This window comes from Ptychodera flava, chromosome 13, assembly GCF_041260155.1.
Source record: "Ptychodera flava strain L36383 chromosome 13, AS_Pfla_20210202, whole genome shotgun sequence".
NCBI lineage: Eukaryota > Metazoa > Hemichordata > Enteropneusta > Ptychoderidae > Ptychodera > Ptychodera flava.
The window spans coordinates 23,125,603-23,150,704 of NC_091940.1; the positions used below are offsets into that span (position 1 = coordinate 23,125,603).

At 35.7% G+C, this 25,102-nt stretch overlaps 2 protein-coding genes across 2 annotated transcripts in view; one reads left to right on the plus strand and one right to left on the minus strand.

Annotated features, from left to right (window-relative positions):
• Positions 1-25,102, plus strand: part of LOC139147869 (integrator complex subunit 8-like) — a 127,057-nt gene that overhangs the window by 30,573 nt on the left and 71,382 nt on the right. The window lies entirely within an intron of this gene.
• LOC139147865 (E3 SUMO-protein ligase KIAA1586-like) lies at positions 5,277-11,537 on the minus strand. The gene is made up of 4 exons (XM_070719080.1): positions 10,155-11,537; positions 9,699-9,910; positions 5,964-6,093; positions 5,277-5,770 (listed from the first exon to the last, which is right to left on the minus strand). Exons 1-4 carry the CDS (start codon positions 10,329-10,331, stop codon positions 5,372-5,374), a joined length of 918 nt encoding a protein of 305 aa, XP_070575181.1. The 5' UTR covers positions 10,332-11,537; the 3' UTR covers positions 5,277-5,371.

Genomic DNA, 25,102 nt, shown 5'->3' on the forward strand with positions numbered 1-25,102 from the left:
ACCGCAAGTCACTACACAGGTACAAAGCATGCATGGGCATCATACGATACTGTTTGAATCCAGCGAGACGTTACTTCTGTACTAAGATTTTCTTATTTGTTCTGAAGCACGGCTAAATGAAACAACAGTGAGATAATGCACCCTACTTCGACTGGTACTGCAGACCATTCAGAAGTGAATTAAATTTCTAGGGGGTGATGTTCTCTGCAGTCTTGTAATTTCAGCTGTACGAACACAAAATTGTACAGACAGGTTAAAATGATATGTTTGTGTTCCTGACATGAATTTTATGGTATTCATAGCAATTATTGATCAAGGCCGATTTCCTGTAAGCAGTTGTGTGTGTTTGTTTAGCGGTCTTTAACTTTGAAAAACCAAACGCCGCAAAGACTGCCATACGAGTGACTGAAAGACAAGGGCAACTGCTGCTATTTGAAGTTGCCATCATTGCCATCCATGTACCCACTTGTGGTTCAAAATACCATTCAACTGATATAAATAATTGCATGCGGCACAGAGAAATCTCCCATTCAATAACATTTGAACAGATTTTGTGTGTCAAAAGGTAACTAACAATGGTGAGCAATATTTATCGACAGTATCCGGCGGTGTCACGATGTCACCGATGTTCAGTTGCACTTCAAGGTGCGATGTTGCAGTGTTCAAAAAGTAAAACACAGAATGGCAGGAAACTGCCCTAGGTATCTGAAAAGTCTCTACAAAGATTTAGGTAGATCAAGATTAACTCACCATAAAACCCAAAGAAAATGTATTACTGAGTACCTGTTTCACTATCACCATAGCAATCTTAAATCGTTTTAGTTTTATCATAGATATTGTGGGTCTATGATTTTATTTCTGTTTCACAGTCCATGTCATTTGATACTTAGTAATTCGTTATGTGATGGGGTTCAACCATTGCGGTCAATTCAAATCGCATGGATGCCCAGATAAACATTGAACATTGCTGTAAAGAGCAAGAAGGTGATTTATATCTTTGACGCCATCTATGGTCACTATGTGGGTCACCAATTGAGTTGACAGGGGATTTTTGCCATCGAAATTTGTAGAAAATGGTTGACTTTGTCCTTTTAATTGACGAACCAACCACACTTATTGTCTTAATTATCGTAAGTATTGCAGTGGAACTATCATGGCTGTTAGGTGGCTTGTGGTTGACATTGCCATGAAAACTGACTGCACATGTTCATTAAAGGTCATGTTTGAGGCATCAAGTTGCACTTGATATACTGGCAGAAAATTCGCCACAGGGAATGTTTAGAAGTGTTGATAAGAATCATGTTGCCATTGTAATATGCAAATGTATGAATGCAGTTGACTGCATGGATTTCAAACAAGCATTTTTTCTTTGACAGTCGCCATTCTCAAGTAAATGAAATGAAAGTGGAAAAAAACAGTAACAAAGGATCACGCCTTTGCCATTCTGAAATATAGTGTTACTCTAAACAGGAAGTTAAATTTTTATGAGGTCAAGGCCACTATATTACTCATTCTGTGGGTAGGAAGCTTGTTGTATAACTTTACTGTGGCCAGAGATACATTCAACTGTGTTATGTTACAGCATAGACTGTAATCATGAAGGAGAATGCTACAGTGTAACTATAAATATAACTAATTATTTAAAGTCATCAGCAGAAAAGAACAATATCACTTATAGGGTATTATATTGGAAGGCCTTCCAAACTGGGGGCACAAGATGGTTTCATTCAGTGCAATCAAAGAAAGTGATGTACCAGAACCGAGCTGACCAGTGAGAAGACCAGCTCAGTCATTATGCTGCTATAACAAGGACTTTGTATATTGACAGTGCAAAGAGTTTTACAACATCAGATGAAGATGCATGTTCATAGACCACTCTGAAAAGCATTTCCATCGTAGCAGATGATTTTTATTTCATATTCGTTAATCATTCACTAGAGTTACTGCAAACACTATTAAATGGCATATATTGATGGGTCATAAAGATATGAAAACTACAAATACAATTCAACAATCAAAATAAATGCTCAACTGAAAGCTTTAAATTTTACTGACAGAAAAACATGAAATTCTAATTAAATATCAAGTTTATCTATTTTACAAAATTAATTTGAGTGAGAAACTAATTTATAATATGTGGTTCCAACAAGTGCTATTCACTTCATCGGGATAAAAACTAGAATAAATGAACAGGATGAACAAATCGTAAAAAGCACTGAATGTAAGAAAGAAATAAAAAGAACATACCAGCATGGAAAGTCATTATTGTGGAAATAAAAATGTCTATACTTACTCAAAGAGCCTCATAGTGAAAATGATGATAAAATGAAGCACTACAATAAAAGTTGAATTTTCACCTTAAAGCTAATTTACATCTTTACTATGGTATCACTCAACAAATCACTGAACAAATATGCAAATTAAACAGTACTATAACAAACAGTAATGTAATTATGAGACTGAGTTTTGAAAGAATAGATTTGGAATTGCAGCAAAATATATATATATATATATATATATATATATATATATATATATATATATATAAATATATATATGAGAGAATGTTTACATAGCTGCAAGCTCAGAACAGTACTTATGCCATTGCTCTATATTCTATCACTTTAAGTGTAGTGTGGTAGAAATTGTTAAAGTGTTTGCTGTCTGATTGAGTTTCATTGTTATAATTATGATTGTGTAATTTCACAAAAGACACCTTTTAAATTACACCTCTAAAATCCTAGGACACCTAGTAACTTTTACCTATGTATAAATGGAAAATATCAACATCTAGAATATTATAATCCAGAACAGCAAATGTTTGAAATGATTGACGTCAGTTTAAATGAGAATGTACAATATTTTTAACCATATCATATTGTATTTTGTGTCTACACTTTCAAGTTCAAATAGTACTACTTTTCCATAGCTATATATACCTATTAATATCAGCAGAAAAACACTATGTAGCACAAAGACACCATTTATTCTTATACCTCTAAAACCCCTGACCCTGACCCCTAAGATTAATGGTATAATTATGATTAATGTTACACAAAAACATGGTATATTTATATACCTCTAAAAACCCCATACAAAGTCTAGTTTTGTAATTTACATAGAACTCAGGGTATAACATTAGAACTCTGAGCAGAACACTGTTTCCCAAAATTATTGTTCAAGGTAGTTTGTAAGACATGTGAGAAAAAAAGGTTTTATTCAGAAAACAGACATTTATTTCTCTGAAAACTGAAAGTTCTTTCTTGGTAATGTTGTGCTGTACTTGATTATAAATCAGAAGAAATTACAATCTATAGTATGCCCCTTGAAAGTGGAAGAATTAAACTATTCATTTCTCAAGCAAACTTTCGACCATTCTATTCCAAAATCAAGAATAACACTTGGGGGTTACTATGCAAATTTGGTACTCAAGAAACAAATTACTCCATATTTACTGATATTTGAAATTCAAAATGGCTGCCATCACTGTGTTACATTGTACATGTATCTCAGTGGGGAAAATAAAATTCCTGATTTTCATAAAACTATATATTGAAAACTTTATTTACTCCATAAGCTTCAAAATGAGCCCCCACAAGTGGTAGGCAACAAGAATATTGTAAAAGTTTGAGAATCTGAATATCTGTTCCCCAGGCACAGTCTAACTTAAGAGGCAAAAAACAAACATCTATTCTACAATAATCGAAATTTGCATCCATTTTATATAAATGGCATCGTACAACAGGCATATATTGTGTTTGTACAAACCATCATATTACTGTTTATACGAACAAATTCAAAACACTACCTTTTACCATTGATATATATTGACACCACCTCAGTTTTGTATGATAGAAATTCAGTGTCACACTTGTTTGTGTTACATTGAGTTTGAATGGTATAATATGACTAAGTAGTGTAACACAAAAACGCTATGTATTCTTACACCTATAGAACCCCATACAATATTTGTTCATGCAATGTACATGGGATTTATGTGTATCATTAAACCACACAGCAGAACAATGTTACAAAAATTTATGATATACAACAAGCAAATAAAATGTTTGTGACATAATTATTAATAACTGTTACAGCAGCTGTTATATATGAGGCACACAGTATTTTTGACGTCAGATCGATAACTGCAAATTCAAAAGAGTATTTTTCCCTTTTGATGTACATTCACACTACTTTTGTTGGTATTTATAGAAATTGTCACAGTGGTGTCTGTTGAATTAAGTTTGATGGTTATATAATGTGATGAAGTGTCAAGACAACATCTGAACCTTGGATACCCAATATCTCGTGTTTATTATCATTAATAGCAGGATAAAAAGATAAAAGCCTGTCCCTCACGGCACATTTAGTCAGATATCCCAGAATGCAATTTGCATTGTATAATATGTTCCTGTTTACTGGGGAATTAGCTTAATTATAAAAAGTATAGAAATTTTTATTACAATTTTCTCCCATTTTAAATTAGCACAATTTAGTTTTCAGGAAAATAATCAAATTTCTAGGGACGCTATTCACCAAAGGTCACTGACACTGGAAGCATCTTAAAACCTTTATTGTCTTATCCCTATCTTTGCCAAATGTATTCTATCATCGTTTATTAGTTTCCTTTCTCTGTCAAAAATTCAAATTTTTCATATCAGTTGGAGATGATCTCCTGCTAGTCATAGTATAAGCAATTACAAATGTGTTGCACTAATTTGAAAAACTGAATTTTCTGTCATTCTGTGATTTGTCATTACAATTATTTTCCTGAGATTTTGTCATTCATTGCTGTGTATCAGTTTCAGTACAAGGGATGTATATACTGCCCCATCTTTTATTTTGTATCAGCCTTCTGTTCCTCCTGTAGCTTAAATGCCATGAACATAATTATCACATAGGCATTATCACTGACCTGTTGCTGATGTTTTAGATACTTCTTCTTCCATTTATCTTTTTTTTCCAACAGCTTAACTACCTCCTCTTGGAGCTCATTGGCATACTGAGCTTTGTCTTTTGTTTCATTGTGCTTTAATATTTCTCTTGTTATAGCTGCTAGTACCAAACAGTACTCAAAATCAGGTTTGAGGTTTGTTAATTTTCTTAACAGGTCACGAGATCGTTCTAAAGTTGATCTGCCGGGCTCAAAAATGTCACCATATGCAGTGATTGGGAAGTCCAAAAACACCAATGTGTAAAATGGCCCCTTCCAAAAAAATTGAATGGGCCATTTTCAATTTCAATGGGCCATCCAAAAATTTTTATGGGCCCACAGTATGATTATATTTGACTGCAATGCAAACACACGTACTTCAAAAGAATACATTAATCACTAGATCTTTATTTAGTACCTTTCGCTCACTCAAATTTATTATTTAACAGATGTTTTTATCATTCTCTTTTTATCATGAAATTTCTTCAGAGACCCCTCGAAGTCATGAGCTTTCAGGCCTCTGCCCTGAAGTCGGACTCGTAGCAGTCTATCACAGTGCTGTGGTGACAGCCTGTTCCTAAGTTTAGTTAGTATTATGTTTTGTTGGCTGAACACCCTCTCACACCCAGCGGTATGAAGTGGCAGAACTAGTGCAATCTGGGCCAATTTTATTAATTCTGGTATTTCCTCAGCATGGTGTTGATGAAGTAATGTCCACAAATTTGCCATGTTGTCAACTGGATACTTGGCTGACTTGACAATTAACTTTGCCTGTAACCACTGGGTCCTGATCAGATTCTTCTGTAACAGTGGGTCAGATTGTGTGCCTTTGTGTGTCTGAAATAAAATACCGGTAGAATACTGGTTAATATCATGACATTAATTTTTCTTGAGTCTTAATTCTAAAAGTAAGACTTTGATAAATAGCAATTTGTAGATAACTTTTTCTTCAATGAATTTAAATGAAATTTGTGTCTTAAATATTTCAATAAATCAAATGATTATTTTCACTTTAGCATCAATTATTTACCTGTTTTTCACCATAGAAGTTAAGAAGGGTCTCTATCTCCTCAGCCCCATAGCTGTTTACATCAGACTCAAACCGTATGGTCCTCATAGCAAGGATGTAGAAGGCATCAAGTATGCCCTTCTCAGGGAATCTGAACGGAGACAGTATAAATAAGTTGTAAAAAAATTCCAAAAAAGTTTTGAGCATACAAAAAACACTGTATGAATTTAATGCTTAAAGCTTTCAATCCTTATTAGTCCTTTGGGCCTTTGGCCCAAAGTACTAATGTGATGACGCGGCCTCTGTTGTTGCATACAGTGGGCCGTATGCTGTGGACGCAGGTATCTCAGAAACGCTTCAGTAACTTTTTCTGAAATTTGGTCTGGTGGTCACTTTGGCATGTATCTCAAACGGTCTTTTTTCTTTTTTTGATTGAATCATTTTAAAGTCACTTTTTTAGCTTTTTTGTGAAAACCACTATTTTCAATTTTTCCTCAAAACCACTGATTTGATTATTGTGATATTTGGCATGGGTGTTCGTATAGTTGAAATGCCGTCAGAAATGTTCAAAATTTGGTGATACATGCCTTGTATTATTTTTAAACAATATTTTTATCCATTTTTATTTTATATTTACTTGATTTTGACTCGCTTTCGTTAAAGCTACCGTCTGCGCATGCGCACAACTCTAGGACAAAATCTGAGTTGAAGAATCGAATCGGACGCCATCTTGTTTCTCGGTGTGGGCACATTTTTTACGTTTTTGAACGTTTCACTGTGCATTTCAATATATTCTATAGTTATGACGTTGACAGTGATGCACTTTTGCGGCTGTCGTGTATTTTTTGGTACGAAAGGCGCCTTTGATCGACTGAAGAATGATGGTACCGGCAGGCATATCAGTTCTACTGAGGAAGTAATCCACTGGCCCGCATAGGTCAGGGACTCACTTAGGGGAGAACCACTTGATTTGTGGGGGGGGTATGGAGGATTTGAGAAAAAAATGTCACCAGGTGAAATAAAAGAAAAAAATAAGCCTGTAATGGCTTGAGAAAAAAAATTCTCATAACAGACAGAAATAAATAAAAAAGAAATTGTCATAATGCAGTTGAAATGAGCAAAGTTTTGGAAATTCATTCTCATGTGTTCTTTGCTAGCATGCTGCCATAGGCAGCGCAAATGTTTTTACCACAAGCAATTCTCATGTGGTTTTTTCCCCAGCACTTATGATATAAGCATTCACTACTTTACACTTCAGTGCACTCGATGTTTTCCTTCCCTTTTCTGACCCAAGAAATCATATTTCTGGATTTCTGTTGCAATATCTCAATGGTACAGGCAATATCTAGATGGGACTATTTGACTTCTGTACATTGTGAAAATTGAAAACACAAGACAGGAGTCAATAAACTAGTGTAAAAACCAATATATTATTCTCTCAACATAAATATGTTAGAAAGATTACAAGTTGTCAAAGAAAAATTGAGGAACAACAAATATAATGAAATACAATGTGTGAGCCTTGTTTCTCTGACCACAAAAGATAGCATCTCCCCTGAGAACTTAAAAGGAATTGACTGTTATAAAGAAAAGCAGGTATAGTACTGATCACTGTTGATTTGCCAAAAAAGTGTTCTATAATTTAAAGTTGTATATATACTAGACTTTCCATTTTGTTTTCATTCGTTGGAATGTAAAATGAATATATAAAACCATCCTGTGATATGTGAAACACTGGCTTAAATTTGAAAAATTGCACTGCTACTCCATTTGATAAAAAAATTGATGCAGGTGTGACAGTTGAAATTAAAAAATGCTGTCTCTCTGACAAAAAAAGTTCCCATACCCACTTCCTGCATACCCCCCCCGAAATCAAATGGGTCTCTCTATAATATGCGCATGCGCATATAACAAGTTAGCGTTGTTTTGCAAGGACCAGCAACTGGGAAGTTAGTAATAGCTGGGCCATGGGTGAGAGCGAGAGAATTCGCTCTGTCCTTCTACCTCCATGTCATAACAAACTGGCGTCGTTTTATGTTGATGTACTGTCCTTTCGACACAGCGATAACTTTAAGTTTTCTGTTGCTTATTTTGGGTAATTTCGACAGTTGTGCATTGATTTTGACATCATTGTTGAAGACAGTGTGTGCTTTAGACTGTCGACAGTCCTCGTGCCTTCTTTTGACCGGATCCCGGAGTCACTTGCGGTAGTAATCCAACGTAGGCGATCGAGCGCCGAAGCATCATTGTTGAAGACAGTGTGTGCTTTAGACTGTCGACAGTCCTCGTGCCTTCTTTTGACCGGAACCGGAGTCACTTGCGGTAGTAATCCAACGTAGGCGATCGAGCGCCGAAGGCGCAAGGTCGAGTGCCGAAGGCACGAGCTTGTATAAATACCGAAAGCTACGCGAGACCAAGCAGTACAAGCGACTGGCGAGAGTCTATGTGTGCTTATGTTGACCGATTTACGCGCACTTCAGAATCACGGCATAATCCGACATGGTAATTTGGCATGATCATCAGATCATACATGATCCGAGATTGCACTTTAGCAAGGTCACGATAACTAATGTTGTTTGTTTCACTGTGGTTTAATACCTATAGGGCCTATTTCCACTAAAAGACTATTAGAATTTCCTCCTGGCTACTTTGAAATCGTGCACTGGCATGCATGTAGTTGTCATCATCACTATGCTTGAATGTAGTAGACTCTTACTATGAATATATCGACTGTCACTGCATATTGCATATGTGTGCAAGTCACTCCATATCATATCAAAAAATGTAGTATTGCGACGTTTGAGCTGCCACAAGCCAGAATTTACAGTTTATGAGAAAGTTATCTTACATGTAAAACTCAGTTCTACTGTGAACAAAATGCAAGCTATGTTGCTTAACTATGGTGAATAACATAATATTTTGTACCTATCACCGTGTCAGAAAATCAGAAGGAAACAACCACTCAGACAAACTCTGGTCAGGATGATACTGTCCAATTTTAATGTGTCTCTCGGCACACACTAGATACTCATGACTGTAAAACAACATTTCCATATAATTGTATATTCAGTTTTTATATTTAGTTTGCTTTTCACCATATTCTATGTCCTTCCCTGCACTACATAATTCAAAATTAAATATTGTTTTTGGCCTATACATACTTGAGGGGTAAGCTTATTTAGTCTCATACATAAAAGATGCACTGTTGACCTTCAGAGTCCAAACTTTTTATCATTGTATTGTAGTAAATAGGTGTACACTCCAAATACTAAGTACAAGTGTGGTGAGTGTAACAAGCAAATGTTTTTTAGTCAATGGCCCAAATTTATTTTCAATTTGATGGACAATAAATACATGTGTAATCAATGCCAACAATCCAGTTTAAGTAATTTGGTTTAGATTAGCCATTGTCCATTATATTACAATAGTTTGTGGCTAAATTTTCTCCCCTTCTGTATCATATAAGTTCACCGTTTCCTGTTTTAGATATTGTTGATCCTATTGAGTTCCATCTCTTATTCTTGATTCACTTTCACATTAACTTTCATTTATGTCCAAACAATTTGACTTTTTGCCAGATTTCACATTTATGGCAAATAATAACAGTAAGGAGGCACAAAGGACGTCGGTGCCCCCGGGCCCCATGTTTGTGTTTATCAAATGATGAATGGATAGCACTAATGGATGCTGTATCTTCACATGATATATGACAAAACGAGAAAGAAATATGAAAATATGACATTTAAATTGACTGACCTGCTTCTGATATTTGATATCAGCTTGTTTACAAAGGTGCTCTTCAGGGCAGTCAGGTTACAGTTGGTGGGCTGTAAACGGTGTCCACTGTACTCATAATGGCCATCCTCAGTCCTTTGGACAACAGACTCAAACTTGTCCACATGTGTTTGAAACTGGGTAGTCCCCTGTTTATAGGCCTCAAGGTCAGCAATGCAAAGATCAAGGGATACCTGAAACAGAAAATGAAATTAGCAAAGCAATGATGATTGATCAATATGAAAGCTGACACATGGAAGTCAATCTTCTCTCATAAGGTTAGTATTTATACTGCAGGATTATGGAAACTTGCCATAAAGGCAACACAAATTTACAGTGAAAACAGATCAGCGTTTGAAATGTATTAAAAAGATGTGTGTGTGTGTGTGTGTGTGTGTGTGTGTGTGTGTGTGTTGGAGATAAATAGCATTGGCATACCTTGGCTTTCGCAACATCCAGGCTGTCACTTTGAAAATCTAGGCATAGTTTTGATACAACTGGGATTACATCCATCATCAGGTAGGTGATAAATATGAACTGGGTTGTAGCCATGTATTTTAGAAGTCCCTTTGCAGCTGGGTCCTTCTGTGCAGACTGACTATGCAGGTAGGTCATCAAGGGATCAATTGTTCTAAACACAGCCTCCAGAGCCTCATAAAAGGATAGCCACCTCACAGCATGAACTTCCCTGTATTTGAGCTAGGGTGGTCAAGAATATCCTGGATTTTGTGTAGTGTTTTTTCACGTTTTGGAGATCTTTTGAAGTAATAGAACAACTGTGTCAGCCACTCCTGGTATTTCTTAAGTAGTGGGATTCCAGTTGCAGCTTGAGATGTACATAAAGCCAATCTATGTGCTAGGCAGTGAATATTTAAGATGTGAGGGTTTAACTGCTTCAAACGACCATGTACCCCTTTATCCAGGCCTGTCATCACTGATGCACCGTCTGTTCCCAATCCTACTACCTTTTCCACAGAGATACTTCTCTTTTGAAGTACTTTAATAATTTCTCCATGCAGTCCTTGACCACTGCCATCTTCATACTCAATATCTTGAAGAAACACACTTTTGGCCTCTCCAGACTTTGGTTTTAAGATGCGTGCATTTACAGTCATCCTTTGAGTATTCGCTATGTCAGTACTTTCATCACACAATATTGAAATAAATGGTGATTCAGCTATCTCAGAATTTACCTCATCATCAATGGTATCATTTATCGCTTCAAGTAGTTCATTAGCAGTATGGTATGAACTATATTTGATTCTCTTTTCACTACCTACTGTTAAATTATTCAGTCCAGGTACTTCAAGTTCTTTCATCAAATCCATTTGACTCTCATATTTACTCAATGGAAGGTTCTCACTTGCAAGCCAATACACCATTTTCAAGGCTTTCACAATCGCTTTATCTTGCTCTTCATGTGCCTTTTTCATAGCAACATTCATGTTACTTTCAAGGGGTTTTACGGCTACACAGTTTTTATGGTCATCGGTCTCTTCATGTCGTGACATAGAGGACGTTCTATACGTCTCGCAGCCTGAGGTGAATGAGTTATTTTTTTTGTTTTGCAGGCAAACCTTACAAAACATTTTACCTTCGATAAAAGTAAGCCACGGCCACAGTTTAAGCCAACTTCCTTGAGGTTTACGCCTTGTTTTGGGGGTGTCCGATGAAGCATTTGCCTCCACTTGATCGCCTGTAGTTGCATTTTTATCGGTCTCACCACCATCAGGAGTAACAGGCGCTGTTGGAGTAAAACTCAATCTCGGCTGCTTTGGATCTCGTCTTAGTTTTTTTTTCGGCGGCATGATTTTGGTATATTTTCAAAGAAACACGAGGACGCCAACTTCGTACATGCGTCACGCTCACAGGAAATGACGAAATTTTGTGATCGGTAACATTGTATCGTTTTCGTGTGTTTTTGTTTTTGTTTATAGCAGCGCGTACCTGTCAAAAGATTTATTCATCATTGATACAGATTTACGGAAAAATGATGCGAAAATCTAGCTCACGGCAATAAGAAAAATGATAATATTTGTCAGTATTTTTATTCAGTTAATAGCGCTATTCTTTCATTTTACCAATACATTTGTATATAGATAGTTTTCCATTTTCCATTTCGTGTACGTCTGTTGAAGTACAAAACGAAGTTTGATCTTGAATCTGGATACGTTATAATGGCCGGTTGGAATTCATGAATCACTGTCGAGTTGCCCGCGATCGCGTTATTCAGTTTCTGATACGAAATTGCGATGTTGTGTTCCTAGCAATTTTTGCATACAAATGTAATCATGGCAAAATATGACAGTAAAATTAAATCTGTACTTCGTGCGTGGATTCTAGCACGTTCATGACCATCGTGTATGCGTCCACGCACGTACGATTGATCACAATGCTCTGTCGTTGAATTGAGATAAACAAGAACAAATAATTTGAATATATAATTAGTTCGATTACGTATGAGATTTCTTATTGGCTTGAACGGTTTCACTCTACCCGGTAAAAGGTTACGCGTAAACTGTGCACTCTTAGAGCATGAGGAGCCTCGAAACGGTATATAAATAATTTTAATTTGCATTACAATGAGGACTTGTATTATCATAGAGCAGCTGACTAAAACACGTTTCGATCGAGCCATGGATCGTACGGAGCGAACGTAACCCCGGGCACTTGCAATTTGATTGACCACCAATGTGTAAAATTCTAAAACAAGCCACAATGCGCTCTAAGGCGCCAATAAAGCAAATTTTAATGCGCCATTTTCCCGTAGAATGCGACTATGGCGCAGGGCGCGTCGACTTCCCAATCACTGCATATGTAAGATCTCTACGTGTTCCCTCAGCCTTCCCTATCATAAAACGATCAATTTGTTTTCCAGTTACCTCCACAACAGTTTCAAGTGTATTTTCTATGTCCAGTTGTATCAACTTTACCCTCCTGCTTGCTTCCTCATCGTTAATATTAGTAAGTATTGTGAATGTATGTTGCCCCTCGATATCTATATTTTGTATTTTAGTAGGTTGATACTCTTTTACTTTGTATGCAACATACAGAACAGCTGCAGTTTCCCTTTTCTTTTCCTTTTATGTACTTACATTCTGTGAACAGGTCACCATACTCATCTACCAGTTTTGAATTCAACTCAGTTAAGGCATTCTTAGCATATGTTGACCAGTCTCCATTTTCTACTGTTTCTTTGGATATGACTGTGAGAGCTACCAATTTATGGTAGCCTTTATTTTCATACTTAATGTTCCAAACGGATGCAATACCTCCAGCATTGCTCCAGGTCTTTGGATCACAAGATTGAATTTTGTGGTGCCATCTTTACTTCTGACCGTGCAAGTGTGTGAATACCCGGTGGTTACCCTACAATTTGCCTGTATTTGATTCCTTTGGCTTCCGCTAGGATTGAATTGATTGTAGCTAGTTGATTTTCAACCCAGTCTTCCACTGAGACTTTTTTGGTGTTTGCTGCCATGTCACAGTAAGCATAACCAGGTACTAGTTTTGCATCTTCATATCTTGGGATGGCAAGAGGTTTCTTGAATTTGTATGCAAGGAGCACGATGCCCAAACAGGATGATTCTGACTTACCCCCGGTTTCAAAGGACAGATTGGCTGTGCGTCCATCTCCTCTGACCAACATGAACTCTTGGATCAAACTCTGTTCCAGGGCAAAGGCATATTGTTGATGGTCAACTTGGGGAAATCTTTCTCGTGTTTCAGTGGGCACCATTTTATCGGTAACAGCTGCAACGACCATCAGTCCATCGTAATTCTTGCTTTTGTATTCTTTGTCCCAATGAGCACCTTTGATCACATCTTGATCCCAGGTTTTGCCGTCCTTGGCATTGAACGGTTTAACTCTATCAATTTCATGTGCCACTGACTTTAACCAATTGTATATTCCTCAATTTCCACCCTATAAGCTTACCTTTCTTCAGTTTCTTTCAGTGTTTCATCAACATGGTCAATAAGTCGTTGCTTGACATCTACAAAGCATCACATCACATCACATTTATCAAGTTGACAGTACCAGTTTCCTCATCTAGTCGGTCGATATCAAATCCTCCAAGAAATTGTATTTTCTTGACATTTTTGAAGAGTCGTCTTTCTGGGAGGATTTTTCTATATGAATGAGAGATAATAATGAGCAAAAATGAATGTGCACATTGATAGTCCTAACATGAAATAACTTTTATTGATTGTATTTCTTCTAGTGACACGAAATATAGGAAGGTAGCCATTGACCATGCTATCATACAATGAGGCCAAAGCAATTAAATTCTTTGTTTTGCGTCCACTCAAAATGAGAAAAGGTACAGGTCTAAGCGGCTGAAAAAACACACACAAGAAAATTAACACAATGTAATTTGATTGCAGCAACTAAAAAATTGTAACAAAATTTTAGTTCAGAAAAGCTAAGCAGTCATGTCCTAAAATTTCCTATTCAAATACACTGTGTGTGTTTTTTCATGTAAACCTTAAAAACCTACGCGGGTGGGGATGCAAAACAAAGAATTTAATTACTTTGCCTGATTGATATTCACGGTATGCAATATGGTGGCAATAAATATAGAATGGTAGCCATTGATGTTACTAATATGAAATGACTCATTGGTGGTATTTCTTTTGGTGACATGGAATACAGAAAGGTATTGATGGTAGAAACACACAATAACTCATATCATATAGTGACACCAAATACAGAAAGGTGGCCATGATGGTACTAACATACAATGACTGATATTAACGCTATTTTAGTGACACTAATTACAGAAAGGTAGGCATTGACAATATATATAAACATGAAATGACTCTTGTTGACATTATATCTTTCAATGATGCGAGGAAGAATGGGTGATGTCCACGTATATTGATATTAATATTCATTAGTAATTAATATTTATAAGAGCAGCCATCTTTGATTCGTTAACTGTTATATTTAAAACACTACATGATTTGTGCTGGAAATGCATGGAAATATGTTATCTTTGAATGTCAATATCAGTGCTGAGTTTTATAAGCCGACAATCACGTCCAAGGACTTTTGATGCTTTGAATACTTGACCCCAAAGCTACTTGCCTGTAGCATCACATCCATGGCATTGCAAATATCATACACAGTAACTGCGTGTGGTTAACTCAAGACCAGTATTACAAAGATGATATTCAATCTAGTGGTGGATTTTTGATCTGTGGAGGATATGGAATAAAAAAGAAAAAACTGTTTCAGTGCTCGCATGAAATGTTCTATATAGCAATCGTTTGACTCTTTAAGGTCATTGCCTTTCTACCGTATAGTTTATATGTCAAGTTCCATGGTACACTATACACACTCTCACTTGACTTGAGTCAACAAAGAAGAATTATTTTTAATACAATTATTCATGTTTTCATATTTCTATTCTAATCTGCTCAATTTTCCTGTTACCAAAGGTATTGAAAACCCAAGCACTCTAGCATTCTGATGTTTTCAGGCACAATCATTTTTAGCTCACATGATTTGGTATACCAATGTGAGGTTATCGTATAAGCTGAAGTCGGTGGCATCTGTATGTTGTGTGTATGTATGTATAATGTATGTATGTATGTCAGTACGTATAGTATGTCCATCAACATCAAAAGCTCGCAAACTGCTGTACTTTTCGGCTTGGTATGTGGTGTGTTGGTGCATCCGGGCTATAGATGGGATTTTATTCAAATGAAGTTTGCATTGCCAAAATTATGCAAATGAGCTTACAAAATGTGAAAATGGTCAATAACTAATAACTCAAGAACCACTGTTTTGATTGCTTTGAAAATTTGTGTGCAAGTACCTTTGGTGGGCCTTGTACAGTTTAATGAATATCATGAAGATATCTTTAATTTTGTACTTTTGCTGAATTTTTTTGCTATTTCTTTCGTTTTAAGTAAAAATTATTATTCTCTGAAACCACCAGCTCAGTTTCTCTCAAATTTGGGTTTGATGTTTCGAAGGTTTACCCATCTAATTTGTTGAAATTATGACAAAATTGGCAAAATTACTGTTTTGGGGCAATTTTTGTCATTTTTGGTCAAAAAATCTTAAAAAGTATTTTTATTTACAGCCTCTTGACAGACAGCTTTTTTATTGGTACACAGATGTCCAGAGATGACAATAGTTAGATTTGTGGAAGTTGTCCTGAAATATACAAATTTGTATTTTTAAGACAATTTTGTCATTTTTGGTCAAGAAAACTTATTCTCAAAATTACTGATAGCTTTGTAATTTTGTATAAAAGTGCCGAGGGATGTTATATGATAAATTTTCTGCTCGAAGTGTTGGGAAACCCCCAACTTTGTATGTTTTAGGTAATTTTCTCAGTTTGCGACCTTAAATGACCTACACCAACCCAGGATAAGTTGTTAGACAGTTTCGAAGGCTGTGAACATAATTTTGTCATATTTGGTATCAATTTCGAGGAAAATTTGATCCAGAAAACAAAGCCGAGGTGAATTTTTTTCATTTCAGACCAAGTTTTGCAACTTTTCTATGTAAGACACACAAGAACTGATGAGAAATTTGGATCCAGGATAATTTCAGATGTCGTAATCACCCCCTACAGTGGAAGGCATTTCACTATCTGTAATTAACTTAAGTGCTGTTTACATTAGAATGATAGCACTCATAGCATTTAATTAAAAATTTCCCACGGTTGTAAATACATTTCCTGCCATCTGGCCTTAAGTAAGCATGGCCAATACCAAGGGGTGGAACACTAGATATTCAGGAGAGGGTAAGGTCTAGAAGATTGATGAGGTAGCATTATTTTTTACCAGATCCCTTGTACTTTTTCCCACTCCCACCTTTTTTTTTATCAAGCCTTCTCTGGCTAGTTTTTTCATTGACATTTGCTTATGTATTTGGGATCTGCTGGTCCCATTGCAATAGAAGTTGATATGCATGTTCCTAAAGATGACCTCCAGTACCGGAGACCTTATTTGCTTTTGTCATTCTTGTTTTTCTGGTTTAAATATTTCTTGAATGGACCAATTCAAACCATATGTGAGCACATAGTGTCCTTGACGGTATTTTTACTTTTGACTAGCTCTCTATAGAGTTTTCATGATATCACACAAATATTGACACATTTTATTTGAGTTGTAAAACGCAATCTGTCATCAGTTTTCTTTTCTATGCCAGGTCTTCTGTTGACATCCCATGTTATCTCATCAACATGTAAAGAAAGCTGACATTTCACCTTTTCAAAAGTATCAGTTCCTCTTCCATCTACACCAAACAACTTAACATTAACCTAGTAACTTTTCCAGTCAATGATATCAGAATTCTTCAAAACAAAACCCCAGCAATCAATATCATTCACATCTGTCTTTCAAAAGCGTGCTTCTTTAAGTTCTTATGATGGGGATATACTATTTCAACTTCTCTTCACCTCCAAACTCAGCTGTTTATCCCTGATGCCCTGTCCACAGTCACCATTGATAACAATGGGCTGAACAATTGTCTGAAAGAGTAGACACACTTGTCATACCTACATTTTCACTATCACACTTTTATAGTACAGATGGCAACACAATTAACCCTTGGAGTTACTAAGTCAGTTTTTGTCACCTTTAGAAAATATACTCCAGTCAGTTTTTTACGCTCCCATATATGCATATGTATATATGCAAATGGGAGGTATTCGTATAAGGTGGAAAAATGGCGTCTGTGTGTATGTATGTAAGTATGTATGTATGTCTGTTAGTCCGTCCACATCAAAAACTCCTAAACCGTAGCACCTACTGTCCTAGTATTTGGTGTACAGGTGCACCTAGGGGTGGAGATGTGAATTTGTTCAAATGAACATGTCAGTGCCAAAAATATGCAAATAAGGGGGAAAAAAGGAAAAATCCTACAAATGGCTAAAACTCAGTAAGCATTGATCAGATTTGGTTGAAACTTGGTATGCAGATTTCTTTAGGTATTCTAAATTATATGTGCAAAAATTGGGATGAAATTTGCATGTTTGTATTTTTAGGGTATTTTTTCCGTTTTTAGTCAAAAAATCTTGTTCTCTGAAATCGCTCCTCTGAATGCTTTGAAACTTAATATTCATGTTCCTCAGAATGACCTCAGTCATGCTTGTACAAATTGTATCGATATTGTCATATTTGTAATTTTGGGGCAATTTTCCCAATTTTTGATAAAAATTTTTTAATCCAAAAACTGCTGATTTGATAGCTTTGATACATGTATTTGGTATACAGGTATCTAAGATTAATCTCAATATAATGTATTGAAGGTATGTTGAAACTGGCAATTTTTTATATTTTGGGGCAATTTTTGCCTTTTTTGGTCAAAAAATGTTCTCCTAAAACTTCTGATCTGGTAGCTTTGATATCTAGTGTACAGGTTCCTAGGGTTTATGTTGATTAGATATATTTAAAATTAGGATGAAATCTGCAATTTTGTATTTTGGGGGGCAATTTTTCTCATTTTTGGTCAAAAAATTTGTTTCTCAAAATTTACCAGTCTGATTGCTTTGATATTTAGTAAACCGGTCCTTAGGGTTTTTGTTAATAAGATATATTGAAATTAAGTTGAAATCCGGAATTTTGAATTTTTAGGGCAACTTTGCAAAACTTTCAGTTTTACTGGGATATCTTTCATTTTGTATTTTTAAGATTTTTTTTGGTAATTTTATACCTCATGGAGCTAAGAGTATATAATGTGGTGATTTAGTAAGCATTTGATATGGTAAACTGTATTTGGTGTTGAAATGCGGTAAAAAAATCCTGGCAGATTTTGAAAAAATTCCAAACAAATGCCAATAAAAAAAATTCAGCCAGAGAAGGTTTGACAAAAAGAAAAGGTGGGAGAGTGGGGAAAAAAGAATGTACAATGGATCGGATAAAAAAGATAATGTACCTCATCGATCTTCCAGACACCATCCCTTATCAAATGGTCCACCCCGATGTATTTTTGTGCACAATTAACCATGCAGTGTATTTTAGTTTAAGATGTCAAGTTAGGTAAGGATTTGAAAGGAATAGTCAAGTTCACCACAGTTTAACTTTATCTCTTGTGTCATCATCCTTTTGTCATCATTCTGGAACAACTTACAAACTTACTAGCTGTTCTGGAAGAAAACAATGTTTACTTTTTCCTGTAGGGTTTCTGAGTTGATGATTGTATGTTGAAATTTCTCCATGTATCTGGTGTATGGGCAAAGTGTAAACATTGGTTGCATGTCATGTATTTCAGTCTATGTCAAATATTGTAAATGAAAAATCAAGAACAGTTTACTGTGTGCTTGTAAAAGATAACATATTTGTCAATACATAAACTGCCTTGCAGATTGATTGTCTTAAATATTATCACAGAAGTAGAAAAGGAAAAGAAACTAATCAAATTGCTGTAACATATTCACCTTCAGTGCCTGTATAGGCCTATACTTAACTATTTTATCATTACATTCAGCTGCTTGTTATATCTTTATCACTCTCCATGGGCCAAGGCACACTTGGGGTCAATGTCATCACTCTGTGCCAGTCTGTGTATGTCAGTCTATCTGTATATGTATGTCCATGTTTCATACAATTGTTGACTTGTTTTGATAACTATATGGGCGCGAACAGTGATGTTGTCACTATTTTTTTCAGATTTTTGTCAAAATTTTGATAACAAACTGTAGCCAATGAAACGTGATGTTCATTTGGTCCAGAATTATCAAAATATTTCCAGAAAAATTGGCAAAATGTGGCAATAAAATTTTGATGGAAAAATTACAGTACTCAAAGAGTTACTGCAGGCGACCTTGTCAAACATGTATCATTCAGTGAAGCAAGATGTTATGAATAGAACCCAATAACATAATTCTTGATTTCTAATAATTTTAAATTAAGTGTTTAAGTCCACAGCTACTGACTTTTTGACACCCAAAACGAGTTAAAGTGACCAGATTTAAACTTTTTTACACTATATTTATATGCCATCATATAGAATGATAGAGGTTGTTTGTCTACTGGTTTCCATTCCATACAAATAGTTGGTTATGACTGGCAATCATTTGGTATCATGTAACATTCAGAAAACTTGTGTTGCACCTGAGATTATCCATTCTCTAATAGTCAGTCATTAATACCTGTGAATCTCATAAGAATGCTGAGGAAAATTTTAGGATTATGACTGGTCAAAACTTGAATTATTGATCTTTTTGTTGTTTAATGTCCATTAGCTGTAACTTTTTGAATTATTTTCCAACAGTTTTCATCACTGTGTTGTACAACATAGTTTTTCCTCCTCCAAAAATTATGAAGAAAATCCCAGTGTTCAACTTGATCTCAGAGTGTGTATGTGTGAAATGCTAAAAGCTACTGTTGATAGTTTAATTTTAGTCTGGACTAGAATTTGTATGTCAAACTCCATAGTGTCAGTACACATATTTTCAGCCATTGGGCATTGTATATTATGCAGTGTTTTCTCAAGGTGTCTCATACAGGGAAGAATTAATGTCTCTCCCTGCCTGAAAATTTTTGGGATTATGCTTCTGATTGAGGGGAATTATTTAATGTGTGTGTACCCATCCATGTGAATTATAATTAATTATGCAAATTTAAGTTATTCAAATTCATATTTTTTCACAGTATCAGCAAAATAAGTTTATAGCGTTGATCAAAGATCAAATAAAAACGACTCAGGAGACAAACTGGCAGATGGTCTTTCAGCTGTATCACTAGACTCTATCATAGCCCCTTGTTTGCTACACAGTTCCATCTTCAACCCTATGGCGATGCCCCCTCAAACGATCTTTCTAGTATTGAAGTGAGGCTCACCAAGCCAGCAGTGCTACAGACATGACATAGTGGACCTTGGGGCTGTTAATGCTTGGTTTTTAGCTCCTCAGTTTTATATACTGAGGAGCTATTAGAATTGAAAACCAGGATGGCAGCGTCAACTTTTACTTCCTTCCGTCAACTTTTACTTCCTTCTGTCAAGATTTGGCGTCAACTTTTACTTCCTTCTGTCAAGATTTGGCGTCAACTTTTACTTCCTTCTGTCAAGATTATGCCAATTAATTTCCGTCTGTGTGTCCATGTGTCATGTGATAAACTGGTGGTGGCCAATTACAGTGAAATTTGATCAAGCTGCAGAACTTCATTAACCAAGGTGTTGTTTTAATAGATGTGTATCTGCGATTTTTACAACATTAACACAGCAGGGCTTGATGTGGTCTTGTTTACATCTTTAATCAGCTACATGCTCTCAGTTACACAACACACCAGGGCCACTCCATGAATGTCAGACAGAGAAACATAAACAAATCACCACACTTTGCAATGTCATGTATCCTTTGTTTTTATTTGTGATGAACAAGTGAGCGTGAAAGTTCAGGTAGCTTTTGGAATTGACCGGCTAGACCAGCATCATATAAACTTACATCTTCAAAATACATTTGTAAATGTATTCGTGGAGTTCCTAATTGGACTCAATGGTGCACTGCAAGAACTTTTTCAACATAACGATTCTAATAAAACGTAAAAAAAGACAGTTTGTTACAAGGCATCCTTTTCACTGAAACACTTGTAAACATGATTATGATATGTTCTATTACTTGTAGCTCATTTCATTTATACCATTGAGACAAATTTTTCAATACTATTTCTATTTTTAGCTTTAAGGTATTTTTAAAGTTGTAACAGCTCTAGTACTTTTTCTTTTGTTCTGTTTTTGAGGTATACTGCGATGAGAATGTTCCCTCACAGTATTTCATGATTCCATTCATCTGTAAGAACTAGATTGCAATGATTAGACCGTTGTAAGCAACAGATAACTTATCATTGTGTCCAATTGTCAGGAATTCCCAAAATTGTTTAATATGTAGATTCACTTAGACTGGACAAGCAAAAATTTCAAAACCTTCCTGAACTTTCAACCTCATTTGTTCATCACGAATAAAAAGAAAGATACATGACATTGCAAAGTGTAGTGATTTGTTTATGTTTCTCTGTCTGGGTACAGTGGAGTGGTCCTGGTGAGATGTGTAACTGAGAGGTGTAGCTGATTAAAGATATAAACAAGACCACATCAAGCCCAGCTGTTAATGTTGTAAAAATCGCTGATACACAATACCTTGGCTAATTAAGTTTTGCAGCTTGATCAGATTACACTCTAACTGGCTGTCAACTTCAATGTGCTTTTGGTACATAGAGAAAACTATGGGAGCAAAGTTTTTCGACAAAATGTCACATGACCAGCCACTTCCTGCGTTAATTATGCACATACCTAAGGCTTAATAATAGAGCTATAGTTCTGATTTTTGGTATGTAGGGATAACTATGGGATACAATTTTTTTGACAAAATATCACGTGATCTTGATGACCTTTGACCCCAAACATACATATATGTGCATAACTCAGTAACCACAAGGGCTACACCCTTCATATTTTGTATGATTGGAAACCTGATGACACCACAACCTTTACCTCATTAATTATTTACATATCTAATTTTGGGCACGCCAATAGAGCTGGAGGTCTGATTTTTGGTATGTAGGGATAACTATGGGATACAATTTTTTTGACAAAATGTCATGTGACCTCAATGACCTTTGACCTCAAATATAATTATTTCTTCATAACTCAGTAATCACAAGGGCAACACCCTTCATATTTGGTATGATGGGACACCTAATGATGACGCATCCTGTAGCTCATTAATTATGCATTTATCTAATTTTGGGCCAGTCAATAGAGCTGGAAGTCTGATTTTCGGTATATATGGGGATAACTATGAGATACAATTTTTTTTGACAAAATATTATGTGACCTGGCTGACCTTTGACCCCAAATATACATATATGGCCATAACTCAATAACCACTAGTGCTACACCCTTCACATTTGGTATGATGGAGACCCCCGAGACCGTATGGTGCCATATCCTGTACCTTATTAATTATGCACATATCTAATTCGTGGTAAGCCAATAGAGCTAGAGGTCTGATTTTTGGTGTATAGGGATAACTATGGGATACAATTTTTTTTGACAAAATGTCACATGACTTCGATGACCTTTGAGCTCAATTTCACAAATACTACTGTAGCCTTTCATCTTTTTTGCATATTTATTTCTCTATTGTGCCTGTGCAGACAGAAAGATAGTAAACATTTTGCAGAATTATTTAATCGTCTCAGAGTTGGCCAATATACACAAGAAGATATAAACTTAGGGAGCGTTCAGTTATTATGGCCGGGGGTTGATTTGAAAACTGCAAAGGGGGGTCATGTATTTTTCAAACAGCTCAGAGGGGGGGGGGGGGGAGGTCACTTAATTTTCATAAGTATCCGTCCCGTAAAAAAGCCGTTTCAGTGTTCAGAAATATTCTGGGAGATAAAAATGATTCGTTGCATGATTTCATTCTCTGAAGTTGTTCACCTGTAAATCTGAACAAAAGTATAATTATCTGTCACATGAACATCTTGACTTGACTTCTCTGAGGCTTGTCTTATTGTAAATCAAGCTCACTGCACTGAGGGCAATGAACAATTCCTATTACTTACATATTAGAGATATAGCAAGTTTTGTCAGGGAAATTATTTAACAGTTACCTGTACTGAGACTACTAGTACCATGAAAAGTTAAATAATACTTTTAGGTGAAATTCCAATATCATAATTGTTGTCCACATCTGAACTTTTAAATACTCTATGTGAATCAAGTACATTTGTATCAATTATCAAACACCTATAAAAGCACAAATTAATTTAGTTTAGCATTGTAAAAAAATTATTCTTAGTTTTCTCATAGACTCCAATGTATAGTGAATCAACATTTCGGTGAAATTCCAAAATCCAATTTCTTGCACACATATCAACCTTTAACCATCCTAGGCTAACTAAGTACTTTAGAATGAATTATCAAATGTCTATAAATACACAGATTTTGATAGTTTTGTATTGGAAAAGATATTCATTTTCCTCATAGACTGCCATGTACAGTGAATCATACATTTTGGTATAATTCCAAAATCCAATTTCTGGCGAACACATCCATTTGTTACCACCCTAATCTAATCAAGTACATTGATATCAATAATCGAGAGTACATAAATACATGGGTTTACCTATTTTTGTATTGGAAAAAATTATTCATACATTCCTCATAGACTCCCATGTATAGTGGATGAACATTTTCAGTGAAGTTCCATAATCATATTTCTTGTACACATAATATGCACCTTTAACCATCATATTCTAATCAAGTAAAATTATGTTAATTATTGAACATCTGTATATGCACAAGTATACCAAGTTTTTCATTGGAAAAAAAATTATTCACAATTTTATCATTGGCTCCCATGTATAGTGGATGAACATTTTTGGTGAAATTCTAAGGTCAACTTGTTGTCCACATGCCAGTTGTAACAACCCTATTTCATTTAAGTACATTTATGTAAATTATCAAATATCTATAAATGCATAGATATAGTTTTGCATTGAAAAAGTATTACATAGATTTCTCATACATGTATGAGAAAATACATGTATACCATGTATGGTGAATAAACATTATCAACAGCTGATTTTTAATCAAATCCAAATTTTGTACACACACGCTTGCGCAAAAATATTGCGATCCACCAGTAATTTCTGTCCAACCCCTTTGAGGGGTAATTTCAAAATTATAGCAAGTCAGAAGGGGAAATCTGAGAATTAACACCTTTTGAGTTTTGTAAGGAAGGTCATTTGAAAAATTAAGCTCTTTTTAGGGGGATTATATTGCTCCATACCCCCGAGGTGTTTGTGTGTGCAGCTTTACTCAAGCAATGTGGGGGGGGGGGGGGGGGGGTCTGAAATTTTTGTCATCTTGAAAGGGGGGTCATCAATTATTTGGTACAATGGGAGAGGGGTTCACTTATTTTGACTGATGCGCAGGAAGAACTTGCCGGCCCACCCCCCGGCCATAATAACTGAACACTCCCTTACTTCAGCAAAAGGCTGATGAATTTTCTGGTCAAGCAGAACAATGTGAAAATGCAATTCACTTGTATACTACAAATTTAAATGTTGAAAAACACAATGGAGCAATTTTCGCTAGAGTGCTGACAGAGAAATTACGGTGGCTCTCCTGCATTCCAATGCAGTAAATAGGCTATGGCGTTTACTCACTTTACTAGTCGCCTAATAATTAACCGCCACATACTCCATCAGGATAGATTGTTGTTAATGTATGCAACTTATTTTATATTAATGCGCCAAATCATGCCGTATATACAATTAAATGTATCTAACACAAATCTTGTGTATCCCGTATCCCAACCCCATGCCTCCAAGTCAATTACTGCTTACCAACAACCACTACTTCAACTGGCCTCACACTGGAGGAGCTTAGTAGAGTGTCCTTGACGCTATTTTAT